This window comes from Motacilla alba, chromosome 5 (genome assembly GCF_015832195.1).
Source record: "Motacilla alba alba isolate MOTALB_02 chromosome 5, Motacilla_alba_V1.0_pri, whole genome shotgun sequence".
Classification (NCBI taxonomy): Eukaryota; Metazoa; Chordata; class Aves; order Passeriformes; family Motacillidae; genus Motacilla; species Motacilla alba.
The window spans coordinates 15,934,862-15,957,862 of record NC_052020.1 but is presented as its reverse complement, the minus strand read 5'-3'; the positions used below and the strand labels follow the sequence as shown (position 1 = coordinate 15,957,862).

At 41.1% G+C, this 23,001-nt stretch overlaps 1 protein-coding gene across 1 annotated transcript in view; it reads right to left on the bottom strand.

The window, feature by feature from the left end:
- The window catches only part of MOB2 (MOB kinase activator 2), a 109,472-nt gene extending 87,466 nt beyond the window's left edge, over window positions 1-22,006 (bottom strand). The window contains exon 1 of the mRNA XM_038139630.1: window positions 21,765-22,006. Coding sequence (XP_037995558.1) covers window positions 21,765-21,781 — 17 coding nt within the window. The 5' untranslated portion in view covers window positions 21,782-22,006. The remainder of the gene's footprint in view (window positions 1-21,764) is intronic.
- Between the last annotated feature and the right edge of the window lie 995 nt (window positions 22,007-23,001).

Here is a 23,001-nt window from a genome sequence, read left to right as displayed (position 1 = left end):
TATAGTGGTCTTCTGTAACCCCCTTCCAAACAACTTCCAAAACTTCAGATTTTATGCTTAGATCTGGGACTACTCAGCCATAGGTGATGTAACAACTACTGTTTTCCAAAATGACAATGACTTTGTTACTATCAACATGAAAAGGCATGCCTGTATCTTTTTGGCCCCCATTAACTTACTCCCTCATCCCACAAAATTCTTGTCCCCCAGTCACTGAGTACAGACACAAATTGCTGGTGGAGCATCTCAGAGTCTCCTAAAGATGACAGACTAATGAAGAAGCAATATTCTACTAGTGGCATAACAGATTCAGGAAAATCACATCATCATTTTTCTCAGTGGCACCACAGCCTAAATCAGCCTTTTTTGTATGACTCTACTGTGAAGAAGTGAAAAGTGCTGCTTAGAAGCTTAGAAGACAAGATTACGACCTCCAGTTTTATGACTCTGGACATCAAGTTGACTGCCACAGCCATACAGAGTATATGCACAGAACAAGTTCTTTCTCATGTGCAACTCAGTTGTTCTGTGCCTACTCTGCAAATCAAACATTACACGTTTGCCTTTGAAGAGATTTTATTTACCGACTTGTCTCATTTATTTATCATTCTCCCACTTCTCAGGTCAGCCAGTACTGTATCAGCCAGGTCTAAGCTGCAAAAGACAAAGGACCTTTCTCTCCAAGAAAGAGGAATCCATTCCCATGTAGTAACTAGTTCTCCAAGCACAGCAAGACACATACAGAATTGCACTCTAACGTGCAGGAGCAAGGCTGTCCCTTCCAAGATAAAGATAATCAAACAAAATACAGCACTTGTTTGAAAGGCATTATTCACAAGTCCCTTTTGCATAGCTGAAGAGCAAAGCATTTGCTTCATATATTAAAAACAGGTAGAGGACCTGAGCACAGCAATAACTATTATATACTACAAGAGTGCTGAACATCCCACATAATCCCTGTTTCTCCAAATATATGAAGTTCCAGCAGCCTAGAATTAAACCCAGAAGTCCTCCATTGTTCTTTCAGTGTGAAAAGAATTCACAGTTACACTTCAATACAGAAGGAAGCAGTGAGATCAGTAAATCCTTACTGTCAATGCTTAATCGATACCTGCTTAGGAAAAAGGATGCGAGAAGCAGGAAAATATGAATGGCATTAAAAACAAACACACATCCACCACTTCCTGAAGTTAAACAAAAGGCACCAGAACTAACCAGGCTGCTACAGGCTCTGTGCCCAGCTCATACCTGCCATGCAGCTCCTGCCCACAAAACATGCCAGACGTGAGCATTTCCAAAACTGAACGTTAGCCTTTCGTGAGATGTCCCCACATTTCTTAGCAGGAAAGCAACAAGAAAATGGACTGCTGTCTAAATCTGTTTACCTAAAATAAGCCATCCTTACTTCAACACTCCCTCCCTACCCCGAGGGATTTAAGAAGCATGCACTGCCATGATCTGACAAGATCCAATAAACCGGACAGCCTCCCTCTCGCTTGCACAAGGACACAGCTGCTCTGATGTCTCATCTAGGCCTTGTGTGTCCAAATGTCGCCTGTACCAGCTCAGCCAGATCTTTATTTCAGTAGCAAGTGTTACACATTCCTCTAATGAAGGCTGCAGTTAGACCCACAGGCAGATAACCAAATCCCGAAGGCGGCTTCTCACACAAAAAGATCAGCAGGGCGGGCACACTGTCCCTTTCCAGCTCCTCTCTCTCTTGCAGTAGCTCTGCTAAAACTTGATGCACTTCCCAAGCAAAACTGCCACCAGCTAATCTCTAAAAGCCACCAGCACTCTCCCCCTCCCCCCAAATGGATCCATCTACAGAACAAAACCAGCTGCTCCTGATAAACATACATGGCTGCATTTCACAGTACACTGGAGACCTCTAAAGCACTGTGCCTGAGCACAGCATGCTTGGTCCTGTAACAAGTGTATTCAGACACTGCCCCTTGCATGCTGGAAGCACAAATATTATTGGGAAAATGTGCACAAAACCAGAAATTTTAAGCATGAACTGAGTCACAAGGAATGTACTCTGAATGGCAGCTAGGTAAATTCTGGGTGAAGAGAATTAGTCATCTTCAGTGACTCACATGAAACAGTACGATTTGCAAAGAAAGCAAATTAAGAACATTCTGTTATAATTGATTTTAGCAAAGAACTTGATGTCATTTCATAGTAAGTGCATATATTTTGTAAGTTCCATGCTAGATTTTTACATACCAAAACATCTGGCTAAGCATGTGGCAATAGACAGTATGTGATGCACATCCTACTTCCTAACCTCCCTCTGGTGCCCTGGCCAGCATGAGTTTACCATCTGTGGCACTTAGAAAGGGAGCACATTTATCATTATTCTTCTATAATCATATAGTCAATAAACAGGATTTCAGACCTAACAGTTGCCCCCAGCAATGGGCAATGTATTATATCTAAGTCAGTCCTTTACCAAAAGATTACATGTGCCTATCCACAAAGGGAATCCATCTCTGTCTCCAGGACACACAGCATCCCAGAGTACCAAGTGTAGTGTCAGCAGGAAAAAAAGAAAAAAAAAGGGCAAAAGACAGGCATAACTTGGAGTTGACTTTTTTGCTGTTATCATGGAGGGTGACAAAACACAAAAGAAATGATACAGAATTACTCCAATTTGCATTCACTTTGCCGTGGCAAAGCAACTTGTGTATGAGAGAGCCAATCTAATTTTAGCAGAAAATGCACTGATATACAAACTATTCTTCAAATAATGATAATCAAGTTAGAAAGGCTAAGTCTCAGTCAGAAACTGCATCTATGGAAAGTGTGCTAGAGCATCTGCTGAAGCATATGAACCACATTAGCATTCCCTACCATCCCATAAAATCACACATGTACATACAAACCATCACCACAAACTCTCATGAAATCTGCAGCAATTAAACAGCATAACCAGCAAGCTGACATGCAGCTTGTTTCTGCAGCCACCCTGGCCCTTCTAATCTTCTGCTTACCAGCTCTGCCATCCTGACTGATTACACTTTGGTACCAGACTTGAAGTTACTTTTCTCCCACCAAATGGAAGCATGTTCTATCAGTCACATTTCTGACTCCACAGCTGTAGCAAATGCGAATAACAACTTCACAGACATTGGAACAATTATTTCTCAGAGGATATATTACTTAACCGAAAATGGATTATTTGAACCTGTTTTATAGAAAAAAGGTTTCATCTTGTCTAGCACTTAACAAGTTTCCATAGCACCTAATGACACAGTTCCACTAATACATCAAGCCAGGAAACTGTCACTACCACCATTACAATTGATCACACTCCCCCTTCTATCACTCCAATCTTCCCTCTGTGCCTCTCCCATGCAGAGGTACTTGTGCAGCTGTACAGTGAATTGGATCAGGAATTGATCCCAACTGAAATAAAATGCTCTTTTCTTTCCATTAGTTTTAAGCTGCATCACTGGTAGCAGGATCCAATTCCCAAGCACTCAAGCACTTGAGCTGGCAAAGAGAGGAATAAACAGCTCCAACAGTGAGAGGAGGGCACTTCTCTCAGCAGTCTCAGAGTGCTCAGGGAACTATGGCATAAATTGCAGCGTCTTTGTGTGATAGCAAGAATTTTGTTATAGTATACTGTGGTGCTTATTATAAAGACATGCTCCTCCTTGTAAAACTATACCTAAATTTCAATTCCATAGAAAATCTTCAAGGTTGCCTTCACAGATTCTTCACTTGTTACTTCAGCCTCAGTTGTTTCAGTTGCTTTCTCTCTTCTGGAGTGAAAGTAAAGCACATATACTAGAAAATTATGTAATGTGTAGTGAGCAGAAGATACCAAATGAGATATTTGTGCCAAATCTGATAAATTTAGGAAGTTTGACAGCTCTTTTCATCTCTCTTCTCACCTTTTCCAGAAGAGAAGGTTTTAAAAACAGGGGAAGGACCAGAGTAGAAATGATTGGGCACAACTCCTGGTGTCACCAGAGCTTCTGGGCTGAGTTTCTTCCAGCCCATGGCTGTGACTGTGGCAGGCATGGTGGTACCAACATTTACACTGGATAGCCCATTATTGCAACTGACAAAACAAATGTATGCCTGTTGACAAAAATTCTCCTCCTCCTCCAAGTGATCTATCCCATTTCCCACTCCTCAGTATTATAAAAGCAATTTAATGTTTTTATATTTTCAACTCCACGTTGTGAATTTCACATTTACCTCCTCCAGTCTCAGTCATGAAGAGTAGCAACACATTTGTTTGATGGTGCCTTTTCTGCCCAGCTGCATGGATACTAAGAGAGGGAAAAGCCATGTACACAAGACAGATTTTTATTGATGTTGATTTTATGCTATAATTTTATACTTTTCATACTTCAGTGTGCTAATGTTTTGTTCAAAATAAATCTCAATGGTACAAAATGATGAGCTAAACCTAGCATTTAATTTTCCAAATAGTACTTGCACATTTTGCATTTTGATACATATGCTAATACTAATAATTAGAATCATAACAAAGACTTTAAAGATAGGAATTAGGGAGAGGAACTTTCCAAACCAAAATTGATTCGATATATGACAAAACAAACATTAGAACCATTTCTTCTGTATAATGATGCAAAATATTCTCACAATACAAGAATTGGAGGAGAATTCTAATAGAAAAAAAATTAAAAACCTACATGCTATAAATTTGCCTTTTCATTATGTTTAGCCTCAAACACTGCTAAAACTAAAAAATATAACCTATATTTTGTCATAGCTCAAAAAAACAAGAGATAGCACAGTTTCTGTGTGATAGAGTACAAAGTCTAGGTATGGTTAGAAATGGGTGACAAACACCATGCAAGGACTTACTGATAAAACCAATACTGCAGTATTGTGGTTAAATTCTCCATAGCAAAAATTAGTCTTATTGTTTTTAGAGCACTTAAAGGACCAAGGAAGCTTCTACACTCATGTGCTTTTTTATGAAGACGAAAGCATATTTTACTTTTTATCAGCACTGCAACTACATTAGCTTAAGAGGCAGTTTCACAGAAGCCTACAAAAGATGAAGCAATATGATTTCGTTGAATGGGAAGATCCTAATCAGTACCTTGTATTAGCAATTTTATACTAAAGACCACTGAGACAGGCTTAGAGGTTAAAATTCATCATATTTCTAGTAAAATTCCTTTGATACATTCTAAAAGCTCCTGCTTTTGTAATAAAACTAAAATTCCGTCAATCATTCTGCTTTTAGATTAAACTCATAGGCAAAATTATGCTCACTCAGAAATATATTCATATATATTGAAATCCTGAGAAGTATTTCAGCATGGCAGGAAAACGGTGTCACACTATTACAATTGCAAATTTTGTCACCTTTTAGCAAATTACAGGCAACAGGCCACTCAGAAGTGCTTGGCAATGGAAGAAGGCTTGTTTTCACAGTAGTTAACGCTTACTTTACGGCTAATCCATCTTAACTTTGCAGGCTTGCTTACCTCAGCAATCTGCACCTTTGAAATAAATAATGGGAGAAGTTTATATTCCTGTTCCAGACTGCTGCTTTCAGTGTTTGTGCGAGTTCATCTGCGGGTACCCTGCTCCACAATGACAGCGTGAGTATTCAAACTGCTGCCAGACCTTTTTCTTCCCATGAACCCCGAGAACAACAAACAAAACTCCCCCAACAGACAAAACCCTCCCAACAAACTCAAATCCTGAACTGGAGTTTAGACTACTTGGATATCTGTACTAAACAAAATGCTACTCAAAAAACGACAAGTCCTTAACCCATCAGTTAAAACCACCTTGCTCATCTCTTACACCATGCATCGTACACTTCTCTCCTTAGTAGTCCCCACCTTAATCACACACAGAAGATATCCTTGGAGCCATATTCTCATTCACACTGAAGGAAATAACACTATTTGAAAACAGGATGTGCACAAGAGATTTTTGTTGTTGTTGTTGGTTTTTTTTTTTTTTTTTTTTTTTTTTGTATGCACATTCGGAACTTACATCTTCAAAGAATATTTGGGCAAGGGGAGAACAAATTCAAGCCGAGAGCTTTACATAACCAGCAAACAAATAAACAGCAACAAGAGGATGGAACAAGAAGATTATGCTCTGAATACTCTTGTCTAACTGGAAGGCAAAGCCAAGAAGCCCTGCAGAAAACACAAGCTAGAAGCAAACTGACTTATTTCCTATTGCTTCTGTGTTTAAAAACATCCCCAGTATGCATAAATCAAGATGTCACTGGCAGTGAAAACAGAAGCCCAGCTTAACTCCATAGCTACAAGGCTCCATTAATCCCTCTCTAACATTGTCACTAGGGTCCCCAGCTTTCTTTTGTTCTCATAATATCAAGCTACGACAAAAAAAACCCAAACCAAACTATGGCAATGACACATACTGGGTAAAAATATCTCCCTCATAGTCACAGTAGTGAAAATTAAAGCAAGCAGGGGCTACTGGGGCATATGGACAATCATTCCAATTTCTTTAACACAAATTTATTTACAGCAGCACCAGAAACACTGAGAACAGTCACAACTGTAGTCCAACATGGATCAACATAAATAGCAACATCATTACTTGGGGGCTTTTTTAAGATAGTCTTCAGGAACATTCCTAGTTCGTGCTTATGTCAGCTCTGTTTATTATTACTGCAAGGTAAGAGAAATGCTGCCCTCAGTAAACTCCCTGGAAGGAGAAACTGGAGCAACAGAAAGCAACAGTTCTACCCTAGAGAAAGGGAACCTCCTGCTTTGGCACAGCCATGCTAAAAATCCAGACAGCTTTTCTTTGGAGGAGGTGTAACCCACTGAAATCTGTCAGGAAGGTTACAGATGTTGCTGTCGCAGTGCATCTGAGGAAGCATGCGCTGCACGTTCAACTTTTTTTTTGCTTTCCTTCCATCCCAGATGCGAACTATTTTCACAATTATCCAAAGAATTTATCAGCAGCTTCTTCACTGGTTTGTTTTGGTAAAAACTATACCTTCTAAAGAAAAGAGGACAAAAGAGACAGCACTTAAAAAATCTGCACACCTTTTCCTACAAAAGGCTCGTAAGAGCTGCTACAGCCTCATCTGCCATAGGACAAGGTCATTCTTTAGATGATTCAGGACTTAATCTTCTCCAAGATATTCTGGAGAAAGTAAGACTGAATGAGTCAAGTGCTATTGTATTTTAAAGGAAATTGAATCTCACCATGAAGTACAGAGGTACAAGACTCAAATGTTGGATGCTGCAATACATAATTTGATTATCTTTTGAACAGAGTTAGCTAAACCAATGCAAATCCTTGAGAAATCTACATGCACAATAACCTGTACACAATATTTCCATAACAATTTAATTTAAAACCTACTAAAGAAGGAAGCCAGGGAAGAGCAGTAGGTTTTCATAAGCCTAAAGTGCAAAAAGTTCCAAGGAATGTAAAAAGGTCATTTCCAGTCACTACACAAACCTGATTTATTCTCAGCATGATACCAACAAATCACAAGTAGTATTTAACTGATCAGCTGCTTGAACTGGCTTGGTTATATAGTAGTCCTTGCAATACCCAGCAGAATTCGTTCTTCTTCCACATACTAAGTGTTTATATGACTCCTGATCAAGATTTTCTGCTCTATTTATACTACATAAATAAAGGTAGGCTTATTAAGCTAGTGCTTAATAATATAACTGAGAAATACAAAGTGTATTTAGAGCACATACTGAGATCTCTCTTGTGCACACACACCAACAAAATCCCATCAACAGAGAAAGCACTCACCTAATGACAAAAAAACCTCAATCGTTATTCCTTTTATCACAGATCCTCACCCTAAGCATTCTGTCTGAAGACATTTCAGTTCGGCATTTACATAATTTAAAATGGCAATTACATTTAGGGAAAGCACCTTCAACCTATGATCTTTTTATTTCCTATTTCCAGATGCTAAAATAATTCCTACTCAAGGGTTATAATTAGTAAACTGGCTTCAACTTTAATATTGTAGTGCATTATTTTGTTTTAATCACAAAAAATTACCAGACTGAAAACAAATCTTCAGATTTTTAAATTTATATAAACTTCTGTCACAAGCTTAAGCTCAGAATAGCCAAGAGGAACAAGCAAGTTTCAAGCATTTAAACTGTTCAGGAAGCACTGCAGATTCAAGACCACCAAGGCCAATGTACCATCTGGCTTCTCTGAAAACAAAAGTAGATACTTGCCTTTGAAAAAGACCTATCATAAGAAAAACAAGCAAATACAGATTAGAGAAACAACAGGAGATCAATAATACAACTCACATAACAACCAAGTGGTCTCGTTTCCAAATTTGCATTCTATTCTTGATGGTGTTAAAACAGATTCTACCTTAATTCTTACCTCCTTCTGGGGAAGAAAGGGAAAAAGTGGCATATTTTCACCTCTAGAAAACTAGAAATAAAAGCAAGAGCGCCACCATGATTCAGTATTAATATCCTGGAATACTTTAAAGTCCATAGAATTTCAAATCTTCTCCCCTAATAACCATTTCTGTCTTCTTCTCTCATTATCATTGCATTATCAAGATCATTAAAAGTTACTGGAAAGATTAACATTTATCGAATGATAGTCACAGTCCCAAAGGTGACATTTCAACAATGAAGAGCAAATACCAGAAGAAGAGTGACTTATGTCATCCTTCAAAACCACATACCATAATTCAGGGCCCCTAAACAAATGCAAGAATGAAATATGCTAACAAGACAGCTGACTTCATGAATAATTAATCTGAAAAAAATTGACCGTAGTCAAAAAAGTGTTAACTTAAAACAATGAAAAAGAGGTATCAATTTATTAATCTTTCTGTCAGACATCCTGGAGGTGAAAATGTGCTTAAAATGACTTAAAAATCATGAGGAAAGACATTCCATGAGTACTTTAAGTTTTTCAAACACAAACACCAGCTTTTTTTCCAAACTTAAACACCAGTACATTTAGTACTTTTGTAAGAAGAAACAGATATTGGAAATTAGTGTTACCAGAGGTATTTTAGAAGGGAGTTACATTCTTGTCCCTCTGTAGTAATCAGATTTTTGTGAAGCATTTCAACTTCCTGTACATGAAAAGGGGAGGTATTTGCAAACAAAAGATTAGACTTTACTGGGCTGTTAAGCAAATATGTTCTGAATATCTACCTCTGCATCTCAGAACTACCATAATGCAAAACAACAGTCTACCAAGACCAGAACTCCATTCTGATAATAGCCAACACTATTTTTGGAGTCAGAAGACTCCATAAATCTCTGGAAATGCAGCTAATTGCCCAACACCATATCCCAAGAGAAATTTCTTCCCAACTGACTGCTCAGCTTTGATGCATAGACTGAAAACCAGCACTACCCCTGCTAGCACTCCTGCTAATGTTGTTCATCTTTACAGAATTGTATTGTTTACCTTAGTGAATCATAGAAGTTAAATCCTCAACTCAGCTACGGGCTGTATACAAAAATTCTTCCTATTTATTATTACAACCTTCTTGTGTCACGCAATACACCAAAACTGTTCTTTATTGTCAAAGTATGCTGGCAAGTCAATTGTCTTTAAACCCGCTTTTTGCCTTATTCTCCCCCTCATTTTTGAAATTGCCTGTTGCTTTTCCATATGATGAAGCTGAAAAAGTATTTACTGAAACCCAGCTAACCTGAAGCTCTTCTTGGTTTGATTTTTTAACAAGAAGCATATTGGAGAACTCAATTTCCTTTGAAGGTCTGAGAGCCTGCTGTGAAACTCACATTGTCATTTTACTACTAAACCTCAAAAAACTGGCGCAAAAAAAGCAAATCCAAATTGAGATTAAAAAGTAACAGTTTCATGTTAGTAGCTGGCTGTCACTCTAGAATAATATTTGTTCTAGGAACCATGAGTTAATGAGTAGCCCATGGCTATACGATAACCATTGTCTCCCTTGGAGATCAGACTCCTTTTTAGACAGGTTTATCACACAGGATTTTTACTTCATGTCCTGTGCACTCCACCCACACCACTATTCTCCAGGGATCTTAGGGAAACAAGTCATGGGGAGAGTTCCTGTAAGCAGGAACTTTATAACTTTCACTGGGAACATGGATCCAATTTGCATTAGTTATTCCCACAGCTGTTGAGTCCTGCCTTATTTTTTTTTCACATGTAACAAGTCCATATACTTTAGCATATACCAGCAAAAGGATAAGGGGACAGTTGATTTTACTCAGGCTCTTTGAGAAACTTCAAATTTGCAACACCCTTTGGTAACAATGCATTATTTTTCATCCAAAAACATACCAAAGTTAGGAAGTATTATCCCTGTTATTTTATGAATACCAATGACCAATCTACTCCATTGTTTGGTCAGTGGTACCAAACAGTTTTAATCAACTTTCTCTCTGTAGAGCTACTAGAACTTTGTGCCGTTTTAAAAAAAAAACTTAAGATAAATGCTAGTGAATTGGAGAATTAAGATGAACTGGGGGAGAAAAAAAAGTACATCTTCCTATTTCACTTGGCTAGGGACAAAAAGCTCTGGGTGGATTTGGTTTGCATTTGCAGTTTGGCTCCCCATCACAACAACTGACCTTCTCCACTGTTCCACAGCTTGACTAAGTCCAGATTGACTTCTACAGTAGTTGATGGACACAGTAAGAGCAGAAAACATGGAACAGTTACTGAACTGTAGTTTCAAAGGTAACAGCAGAGGACAAAACTTTGCACAAAGTTGCACATTTCAGCCTAATCACCTTTCATTTTCCATCACACTATCAAACTGGGCCCTCCAGAAAGCAGAGGTTCTTTCCCACTCAGGTTCTGGGCAGTCCACAGAGCGTGCACTCACCTGGGAGTTGGTGCCCTCAAATTCAAACCTCACACCATGACCAGTGCTTCCCTGCCTTAGCCCTTGAGACTGGTCAGCTCCATCTTCTGGCCTAACTTGTGATACCATCAAAGTGCATACGCTGATTTTTGGCATAACTGGGACTAGACCCTTTGTGTGCAAGGTCACAGACCCAGACAAACCTCATACACACCTCAGATCCAGAAGGAGAAGAAAATATTACATACAAACCATAAGACAAGAACTATCGGGCAGGGATTGAAGGGCAGGCCATATTTTTGCAGCCACAGGCAAGTGACAAGTCCCCGCAGCCAGGAACACAGCGTCCCGTGACACCTGGTAGCCTGCTGCAGGCCTCTGCTTGCCAAATGGGAACACGTGACAAACCAGGCCCCAGACATTTATCTGGATGAACGATAAATCACTCTTTTAGGTCAAGCATGGACTGGAATTCCCCGGATCCAAGTTCTTCAGGCATTTGTTTTGACAGCTATGGTTCAATTACCAACAGTGATTGTACATAAGATACTATTGTGCAAAGTATTAAAAAAAAGAAATCAAGCTCTTAGTAATGATGGAAAATAATTATCATTCCTTTATTAAACCCAGACAGGAAATGATGATGTCTGCTAACGAAGTTTTATTACATGTATAAACACCATCCTTATTCCTGTATTTGCTTCCTCTTTGCTCAAAATCTGCTTACTCAGGCAGCAAGGCTGTTTTTAGCACTGGGGGCTATCAGCCTGGGGATATCTCTCATGCACTTTCAGGTTGGCTTTCCAAATTGTCACTTTTTTTCCCCTACCGTTTGTCATTGGAAGAGTGCTTTGGCACTTAAGAATTCAAAGGAATGAATTTGAATTGCATCTTTTAAAACACATAAAGACCTTCATGGAAGTTGTCCTTCAGAAATTAAGCAACCTCCATGTCAGCTTAAATCGTTTTGCCTACTGAAATATTTAACACCCTTTTATTCTACATTTTCAGCTTGGCTCAGAAATACTGTGGATAGATGACACACCTAAACAAGTATAACCAATGTGTTTAAATTTGTCTGTCTTTATAAAAACATTACTTCCTTCTCATGAAATTCTTGCCAACTTTATTTTATAATAACGCCCCCCCCAATGTTTCAGAATAAAATGTTTAAACGTGGGAATTCATAAATCTACTAGGTAAGACTATTTCTTCTTTAATTACAGAATGGATTACAACTAAAAAAACAAACCAAACAAACAAAAAAGCCCCAGCAAGTGATCTTGTCCTGCAAGATAGTGGATTATATTGCATGTGTTTCATGAGCTGCAGAAAATACTTCTTCATTAACAAGATGCCTCCTTGCCAGCATTCCCAAGGAGGCAAACAGCGAGAGCTGGTAAGTCTTCACTCTACCTAAAACCAAGAGGAACTTGATTTAAACAGAAACATTGATTCTATTAACAATAATGAGAAAATGCAAGTCTGTGAACATGTCAATAATACCCTGCCCACTTAAAAACTTATACCACATATAGCAACAACTGCCTACATTTTAGTGGATGACTGTGCACATCCTGTCTGAAACAAGCCTGGAAAAATAAACAATAAAAAACACAACAAAAAACCCAAAAAACTACCAGCTTATAACAGTACTGTGTGAAAACAGAAAGGACCCCTTTAAAAGGCAAACCAAGCACATTACCTACAAACTCGCAGTTAAATACCTAAATTCTTGTACATTACAAGCATGAACCCACAATCTCCCCTTTCTTAGATGAGTTTTCATAGCACTTTACTCCACTTGCTCAAGCCTCAACAAGCTCAAGTGACTCAGGGCAGTACCTTCATTTTCACCAGGGTGGGGCAAGGGAGAAAACCTCAGTACAGACACTTTGGGGTTATAAGAATGCAAATCGCCCAATTCAGCATGTTGAGTAGCACCCATAACTCAAAGCTAAAACCTGTGCTACACCAGACCACATGGTAAATGCCTATCATATGCCTAATCAAAACCATTCATAAATACATCCAAAACAATTCATGAAATTTCAGGTTAGTCTTCAAAAATTGCTCATCACCACTGGCACCACAAATTAAGTGAAGAAGGAACAAAGCAAGATCAATTGCTGTTAGATGCCCATCCAGGAACACTTTGCAATAGAAACAATACCCAGCAAGTCAAGTAGAAGTAGCAGAGGGGTGTCCAACAGATCCACTGTCTTGCAAGGCTAGAATTGAGCAAAAAATCAGCTACAGTCATTAGGCTGAAGTACTTCTTTCACTATTTCTTTTGTTCACCTCTTAGCTGTCAGATTAGTCCCAAACCTGAAAACTCAGCTAATTAAAAAAATAAATTTAAAAAAAAAAAAATTGCACTATCTGGCTACAACAAAAATGAGACACAGACAAGATCATAAGAACATTAGAACTGCAGGCTAGCTCAGGCATCCCAACCAGAAATTACAAGGGAACCAAGAAAGGCTGGATCACAGAACAAAGTAAAACAACACTGGAAAAAACTAGGGCCATCTGAGGATTTGTACACCTTAGACCAGAACTTGCAAAATACTTCAATTTCTAACATCTTTCCCTTCCTAGAAGACATGCAGATAACTTTAAATAGCAAGACTAGTGACCCAATATGGCTTTTTGAATGTAGGCTGGTCAGCTCCTTAAAAAGGACCAAGTCCCTGGCTAAACCAGCAGGTGAGATTTCTCCAGCTGACATGGAACTGTACTTTTAACATAAACAAGAGATACAAACATGCCCAGAAGCATTTTATTTCTTTCCCAAGTACATTTGTTGGTCTGATAAAAGTTATTAGCCCTCACTAGAAACTTGGTTCCTTTTATATCTGATGGAAAACAGCCACACACTAACTCTATAGTAAATACTACGATCATGAAGGTGTCATAGACTGGAGTTCCAGCAACACCTGGAGATCATCAGACAGAAGACTGATTAAAAAAAAAAAAAGAAAAAAGCTATTTATCATTTATCTGACACAAACCTGAAACCACAGAGTTAATCCTGTAACCTGAGCCCATTCGCAAAGTAGACACCTCCTCATAAAAAAACACCTCCATCCAGTTTTGCATAACTTGCTAAGAAGGAACAAAGCCTCTCCTGAGCAACTCCATGCTGGTTTATGAAGAACCATGTAAAAGAAAAGTTCTCTAAATGAGGACATTCTCAACTGAAGTTTATGAACTGAAGCAGTGAGAAAAAACATAGGAGTTGAGATCACCTCTAAGCAACCTGTTTCACACAACTTCTGTTCATTATATGCACAGGTAGAAGTCTCAAGAATTTAGACATTTCAGTGTACAAGAGGGACAACAGTGATCCAGTCACTGAACACTGATGATAAAAATATTCAGGGACCACCTTTATAACCTAAGCAGTGCACAAAGGAAGGGGAAAAGAAATTAAAAAGCATGCAGATATATTCTGAAGAGCTTAAGTTACCAGACCTGGATCATTTAAAGATCCAGTTTTGTGCAGGCTTACTTTCTAGCTTAATGGCTTTACTCTTTTAGTATTCAGAGTAAGAAGGAATTTGATCTATGACAGTCATCCCTCTCTTGATTCTAGTTTAATTTGTGCCACTCTTCAGAAAATTGTATCTAAAGCCTGGTTTGGGGGTTATTTTTTGTGTGCATGTACGTGTGCATTCAATGCTCTTGTTCCACAATCAGGGACAGAGGTTTGCTGATTGTGTGAAAAACTTGCACCTTGACCAGTTTCTCTTGGCTGACAGAATACAAGGAAACTAACTTTTAAAAAAACTGCCATATTTCCCTCTCCAAATGCTAAAATTATCGCACTGCTCTTTAGGTATTTAGTTACATTAATCATTCTAGCTGCAAAATTAAATTATTTAAAATTACTGCACACAGTCTCAGGAACAGGGAAACTCCTAGACTGCAACTCTTTGAGGTGTCAGAACAAGGCCATGAAGTAACAATTCTTCCTCAAGCAGTCTCAGCTGATGTAACACTTCCCTAAACAATGAAATTGCAAAAATAAATTTAAATAATCAGATTTATTCATTTCATGTACAGTTACGGACACAGCTGATTTTTTTTTTTTTTTGTAATTGCAGAGTAAGATGAGTGAAAAAATTTCTAAGAAGCACTTAAAAGAACCTAGCAAGCAAGCTTCACAACCTTATCACCAACCGTAAAAGGCTAAACATGGGTAAAAAACAATGGCCAAGATCACTTCAGTAGTATTCCACTAGCAGAAACACACATAGAAGTTGTTTGATAGATCATCAGTGATGGCAGAATATGCAGATCTGACAACACTGAGCTCAAACTTGTATAAACAGCTATCTAAAAATTTGAGTCTCTTATTAATTTTACTCTTTCAAGTATGCTTTCCCTGGGCCCACATCCAGCAGATGTAACAGATGGAAACTGCCAGTGAAATATGGCAAAGTCATGCAGGCCATCATGCGTGAACCCAGCTTCCTGAACACGCTCTTGAATCAGACTGCTGCATTCAGCCAGGCGCCCAGAATCCCACCTAGCTTCACATCCACACCACGACACAGGCAGCACTTCCCTCAGGTAGATGAAACATGACTTACAGCCAATTGTAAAGTCTGAGTTATTCATCAATATCCAGTTCACGATGAGTGTATATTTATAGTTTACCCATAAACTGAATGTAACACTGTGACAGTGCTCTGATGCCACTGCCTGTGCCAGGATACCCAGCCTAGTCATGGCATCTCCTATTTTCAGACATTCTGCAGTTCTTCCCAACATCCCAGCAGAAGGATACATCACTAATTATTTTCAGAGTAAATACCACTAATAATCACATTACTACATGATTCTATTCAGCTGATTTAAGTCCTTGCTACCCCCAAAGTAAGTGTTACCTAAGCTTTCCATTCTCACAAACACCATCATGCTGTCAACATTATTCATGTAGCCACACAAACAGGCTGCAGGAACTCATTTAGCTGAAAACTAACCTGAGGAGAGGAAACAAGGCAGAAAAAAAAAGAAAGAAAGAAGATTTGTTTTCATTCAGATGAGCATCTTAACCTACCAGTCTTCCTGAATCCTGATGCTGCTGCAAAGGAGAAGAGGGTAACATGCAGAGACATGCAAGGAATGAGTATTGCTACACTTCAGGAATATTCAACTCTTTTTGTACATGAAGTAATAGTTCCTTTTACTTTAGGTATCTTGAAAAATATCTACTCTTCTTGTCCCTCAGCATATTGGAAAAAGAACACTCTAAAAAGACAAAACAAGTATTCATGTGCCCTGTACTCATTTAAGTAACTTATTGATAAATTCTGTGGTTTGCTAAAGTAACAAAGGTTTTAAAATGCAGGATTTATTTGGCATTTTCTCCAAGAAATCAATAATTAACTATACCAGGACTCTTCAGGAAGCAAGGCTCTGCAGTTATTTGCAACCTGTTCTGCACTGCAAAAGAAGAACCTTGGCAGTGACCATCTCAGTAATATAACCGAGCACTTTCAGAACCAGGGAGACAGAAGGAAACAACACACCTGGAAAATTTAAATTGCTCTCTTACAGTCACGGCTCCTTTTCTACAAATCTAATAGCCCTTGAAACTTACATTTCAAAGCAACAGCACATTTCCACTACCATACTAATGAATATTACAAGTTAATATTTAATGGAGATCTAATTTTACCTGCAGACAGCGTTATGTAGTTGTTTCACAGTTAAGCTCTGGTTTAGCAGAGCTCATATCTGCTAAGGTTTTGAAGTAATATTGAAGTCTCATCAGTAAGCAGTGAATGGAGTGCCAGTGGCTCGCAGACAGACCTAGATTTATCTAGGGAGAGCAACCTGGGACCCCACAGGTAATGTTACACCTATCAATAGAAGCAAATAAGGAGCATGTGAACATTTCCTGGCCCAATGGGACCATGCATGTCTGGTTTACCCGTTCTGAGTTATTTTCAGCTCCCTTAAAGTAGGAAAAATGGCATGTGAAGCCAAGAATCTGCAGGGAACGGAATGCAAGGGAAACACCTGTTGTGAGGTCAGTTAAAAAAGAGAACAAAGACACACACCATGCAAGCTGTGAAAGGTGAGAGGCTGCAGCAGTTTCTAGAGGGAAGACTGCCTTATAAAGGCAGAAGAGTTTCTTCACTGGAGATGACTAAAGGGAAGAAAGGGGAAAGCATTCCCTACAGCTGTATAGTGTTATACCTTTTCTTCCTTTTAATAGAAATATTTCCTATAATTAGAAAGTTTTCAACAGTGCCCAGAATAAAAATCATTACCTACTTTTTCTACAAAGGTCTGCTAGAGAAAGGCAGGTTCAAGTGTACGATGCACCAGCCAAACTGACAGCTAAGCTTGCTGGATTATTTCTCACTGCTCCCACCACAAGATGCACTCCTTACAATTAATGGACTTCATGATCCTTATGGCTCCCTTCCAACTTGAGATATCCTACAACAGTGCACCCCATTCAAAAGCAACAAAGGTTTAGTCTAACAGGTGACAAACACCAAATTGGGTTTTACTGACTCAGAACTAGAACACTGGTGTGCTTTTTTCACATGTAGTCCTCAGCTGTTCTGGCTCAAGGTTAGGACTTGTCTGCATGACAATATTATTCCTATTTCATTGTAGCTCATCTTGAACTGGACAGTGTCTTAAGGCCTCATGAGGACATTTCTTAAAAACCCCTCCACAAATGCAGAATGGAATACAAAAAACACCAGTATGTGTTACTTTTCTTCTAGCCTTTAAAATTACCACAGGGGTAACGTAGCAAAAATCCTACATCCAGAACAAGTGAAAAAACTGCCAGCTTAAATTTAAGTCCCTGACAGTTTTAGCTGAATAAAATAAATGCATGACATATAAGTCTCCTCTACGAAACAAATCTAGCAGTGTGCTGACCTTGAGAAGTTCTTTTATACTGTTTTTAAAAATCACCAGTATATCATATACTCAAAAAAATTCAATTTGCATAAGTACTGTGCTGTTTCACTACAACACACTTTCCGATTACCTATCCTGATGAGATGAAGACTATGCAAGGCAGCACATATATGTGGTGTTTATAATGGATTAACTGACATTCCAAAGTAAAATCTGCAAGTGTGAGGGCTATTAGTTTCTATTAGACATTATTCAGTTTACAGCTGTAGCCACTTGCTCTGTCTTGCAGACCACAGATCACCTGAATGGACAGAAACAGTCTGTGCTGTCTTCAGGCACAAATGTCCTGACCAGAAGTTTGCTTCTTCTGCCATCTGTATTTTCCTTACCTTTCCAGGCCATTGCTTTCCTCTAACTGTTCTCAAAGCTGAAGATGTGGAATATGAGAAAAGGATAGCCTTCAACCATTTTTAGGCCCTTCTGTTCAAGTCATTAGGTCAACATATCAAAGAAGAAATAACTGAGCAGGGGATGGTATGACTGTATGGATAACGAGACCTAAAATTTAAATGGATAAGAAATCCCTCTTGCAGACAGCCTCTCTTTATTACACTTAGACTCTAATAAATGCTGGGAGAAGGAGCTGTGAATATTTATCAAATCAGCAGTGTAAGCATCTCTCTCAGCTTCAATCAGTAGAGTCTATTAACCTACTAAAATACAAAGTTTGTAGTACAGATGAAGCTCAAATTATGATTGTATCTAACAGGTGATTGTTTGTAAAATACTTTGTTTCCCTCATTACATAACAGTTCACCAAAACCATGAAAAAATGCATTACAGCATCAGACAGCACTGCTGAAGATGAAACCACATCAGGTTTATTAGCACCACTAATACATTTTACTCCTAACCAATTACAATATTTTAAAACAAGGTAAAAAGTAAGTTTCATAAGTGAAGGAACAATGTCTGCCTTTGTTGCTAATTTGAACTTCAAGAGCAGATCAATGCTATTTGTAACACAAAAGTTTGGAATCTCTTCCAAAGCGGGTAATATGGATCTCTGGTAAATGCTGTTGAGCAAAGCAATTAAGCAACACTGATCTCTAGTCAAAATTAGACTTAAAATATATCCTCTGTAAAACAAATAAGCTCAAAATTGTCTTTTTTTTTTTTAAATGGAGAGAATGCACAGAAGAAACCTAACGTTTAGCCAACATCAGTTTAATGCTGCATTCAGTGGAAGGGTCAAATATACTAATCAACCACAGAAAACCTCTGGCTTTACTTAGGTGCTAAACTAAGCATAGTACCATGCCAGCAGCTCATTCTTTTCAGCTTTCTTCCTTAGGACTTGACTGGATTTTGAAGCACTTGACTGAACAGCAGGCAGCACCCAGAGAAGTTCTGCTGTGTGACCATGTAAGTCTGTAGCAGTTTGTTAATCCGCAATAAATTCACTATTGTTTGTAAGCCCCGGCTTCCGTTTTTTTGTATATTAAGTACTCTGAGGCGATCAGAGACACCGGGGCTGCTGCTCTTGGTGGTTTGATTAGCACTTACCCTTCCCCCCTTTCCAAGGGAGCACAAGAGAAGGGGAGGACCAGAAAGGAATGAAGCAGATCTCACTCTAAACGTTCATCAGATAAATGCGACACCAGCTCGAAGGGTCGAGATCTAGACCAGGAGCCACTGTGACTGCTGCCTAATATAACACCCTTGCACTCCGAGGATCATTTCTCGCAGTACAAAGTCAAAACACAGAGGATGTTTCTCACACCAAAAAGTTAAGGAAGCACAGCCAATAAGGAGACATACAAGACCTTCCGCAGGGGTAGGGAAAGCGCATGGAAAGCTGAAACTGCAAACCACCACCTTCCCAAAGCAGTGAGGAATAAGAAAGGTCACAACGCTTTTATTAGTGACACTTGGAAAAAAAAACACCACCAAGAAGCAGACCAATACATTTTGCTCGCCAGAGGCATCAACACCAAATAACATGTTACTGGGACAGACCTGTTTTCCTATTATTCTGCAGGTTTTCCTTCAGCCCTGTCCTCACATCAGAGACCCAAACACCTGAAGCTCCCACTGAAAAAAAGGCATCACCCAAACTTCTGCCTGGGCGGACAAATGTCCTCAGTTTCTTTGTCAAGCAGCAGGACGGATGTTTCCATTTACAAACACAGTTGCTAACAGCAGGCATAACTTGGCCGGGAATAAGAATGGGTCCCCCAGGACTTCTAGCCTTCAAAATATCAATGCTCCCCCTTCCTGCCATAATCACATACAACCATCCCCCCCAAATGTGCACAAATAGAACTAACAGCGTTTTAAGGGAGAAAATTTTAAGAGCATCAGTGGGACAATACTGGGTTTGGTCAGAAGTGAAACATATCAGGAAATAGCTGAGAACAAGCGAGTAACACACAAATGACTCAGGATCCATTCCCATTACAATGGGGAAAACAGGCAAGTCTTTTCCACACATGGACGGATCCACCCACCCTGGGTAAAAAAGTACAGAACAAATGCCAATTTTTTCTAGTGACTTCAAGAAGCCCAAGATATTTTTCATAAGAAAACCATCATCCTAATATACTGAGAGTGTGCCTACAATAAACCTTGATTCTTTTCTGCTTTACAATGTAATCTGCACAGAATAAGTACAGCTGTTGTAGTGGGGCAAGTAGTATTTTGAGTCATACAAGTAACTTGCCTAAGTGCCGGGTTTGACCCCTTTTTTGTAATTACAGTAACAATCTTTGACACTCCAGCTTTTACTTTTACAAAGTCAATGTAACACACCACCTGTGCTTTGAGGTTGTTACAAAACACATCAAAACAAGCTTGTCATTTCTATTTTCATTGACACCGTGTAACAAAAGAGTGCAGCCCTGTGACTTACAAGACACAAGGCTTGCAGTACATGGCACCCAGGCTCCCTCACATGCCACAAATACTGCCCTTCCACTGCTCAGCCTGCTGGAGGAAAAGCCAGCCGTCCGTGTCTGCCCCACAGAGATTCAGCGTTCCCTCCATCTGAGCGAGTGAGGGGTGAGACTCACAGTGAGACTTTGTATTGACAGCTGGTTCCAGAGCTGGATGCGACCCGTGTGAAGGCGAGTAACAAGTGCACTCTCAGCACCGAACAGATCAGCTGCGGACAAAAGGCAGCGCACACGCCAATGACCCTTCTAAACACACCACATCCACCAGCTGCGACAAAATAGTTTACCTTCTGTTCTAGGCACATCAGTGTTAGGAAAGGAGGCAACCTAGATGGCAAAGACCACATTCAGGAACGGCTGTGAAGAACAAACTAAGGGCAGCAGGTTATCGCTGCAGCGCTCGTTTTGCTGGAGCATAAACCAAGTGCTCATGCGATTTTGAAGCATAATTATTCACAGTTCACCTGAGTGCAGGTCGCTAGCGCAATGCATGCAAGAAGTAACCGAGAATCTCTCGTTTGGGATACAGGTAGCATATCAGGTCACTCCCATCAACTGCATCTCCCTCTCCGGCACTGAGGTTTCCAGACCTAAAACCTGCAACAAACAGCTCTCTACCTTCTGTCTCTGTGTAATTAGCACTATTAATCCCAGGCTATCCAAGCCCCCTGGCGTGGCTCTGATTTGGCGTTAATCTCTGCCGAAGTCTCTTCTTCCTCCCTACAGAAAGCCATTTAAACCTTGGCACGCCTTTCGGTTTAGAGTGATGTTCTGTCGCAGGGGGATTAGCCGCACACTGTGCGAGTGGGAAGCACGGAGAGCTGCCACACCTGGCCGGCCCATACCGCAAAAAGGGAAGGAAAAGTTACTTTTTCAGAGAGCCAGCGCCCGGGACAAGACGAGGGCTCCCGCGCAGCCCGTGCTCCCCGCGGGCGGCTGCACCCGGGGACGCCCGGGGCTGAGCCGCACCGCCCTCCCGCTCCCGCCGGCACGAACTGATTAGTCATTAGCGCCGCACGCGGGTTGGGGCTGCCCGGCGGCGGGGCCGCCTCGGCGGGCCGGGAGCGCTCCGGAGGCAGGGACGCGCAGGGGGCCCCACTCACCCCATGAGCCAGTCCATGGCTGGCTCCCGCCGCGCCGGGAAGCTCCCGCGGCCGCCGACTCGCCGCTCACCGCCCGCTCATGGGGCCGGGGCCGCTGCGCGCTCGGGGCTCCTCCCTCGGCCGCTGTGTCCGTCGGTCCGTGCCCCGGTCGGTCGGTCGGTCCCTCCCCGGCCGCGGGCGGGGCGGCCGCCGGGTGCCCCCCCCGGGCTGACACTCGCGCACTGGCGCGGCCGGAAGTAAACACACCGCGCTGGCCAACCCGGAAGCGGCCCCGCGCCGCCCGCCGCCCCGCCGCGCGGAGCACGCCGGGAGGTGTAGTCCAGGCGCGGCACCCCCCGGGTGCTCCCCGGGCCGGGCCCCCCGCGTCACTCGGCCTACTCTGCGGGAGCTCCGGTTCTCGCTAGGACACGCCGTACCGGGGCCTCTGAGGCAGCGCTGGCAAGGCGAATTAATGTGTTAATTAGAGACGGTGGTGGGAACCTGGAATTACAGAATCACAGAATCACAGAATTTTTAGGTTGGAAGAGACCTTTAAGATCATTGAGTCCAACCCATGTTCTAACACCTCAACTAGATCACGGCACCGAGTGCCACATCCAGTCTTTTTTTAAACACATCCAGGGATGGTGACTCCACCACCTCCCTGGGCAGATGATTCCAGTATTTGACCAAAAATTCCCACGGGGTGGCCAGGGACTGACCCAAGACTATCCTGCAGAAATCACCAAACAGCTGCTGAAGGGATGATGCCTATCCCAGACAGCCCAACAGTGCACCCTTTGAGATTTCCACAACCCTAACTTTTAAAAGTAAATCCTCTCCCTGCGGTTCGCTGATGCGCAGCGCTTCCAGAGGCTCCGTGGAAGTGATGTCCTCCTGAGCGAGTTCCCCGATCAGCTCCTGCTCCCGTGGGGATGATCACAGGGGCACGGCTGCTGGAGACGATCCCATGCTTTGGACACGTGTATTCGTTAAAACCTGCCTTAGGGGAGAGTGATGGTGATTTCACTGGGCTCCCTGCACCCGCCGATTTTCCAAGGGAAGGACCTTCTTTCAGAGGCTGTTTAGCCATCACCCTCCTTCCCTGCCCTGCTTCCTCCCTGTGCTGTGCCAGGCGCTCCAAGGGCCCTCCCAGCCCTATGGTGCTCTGAGAGCAAGGGTCCCCAGGGCCCCTCATGCCACCGGCTGTCGCCCTGATTTTTCAAGATTTTCTAAGCCTTCTGATGTTTACATTCTT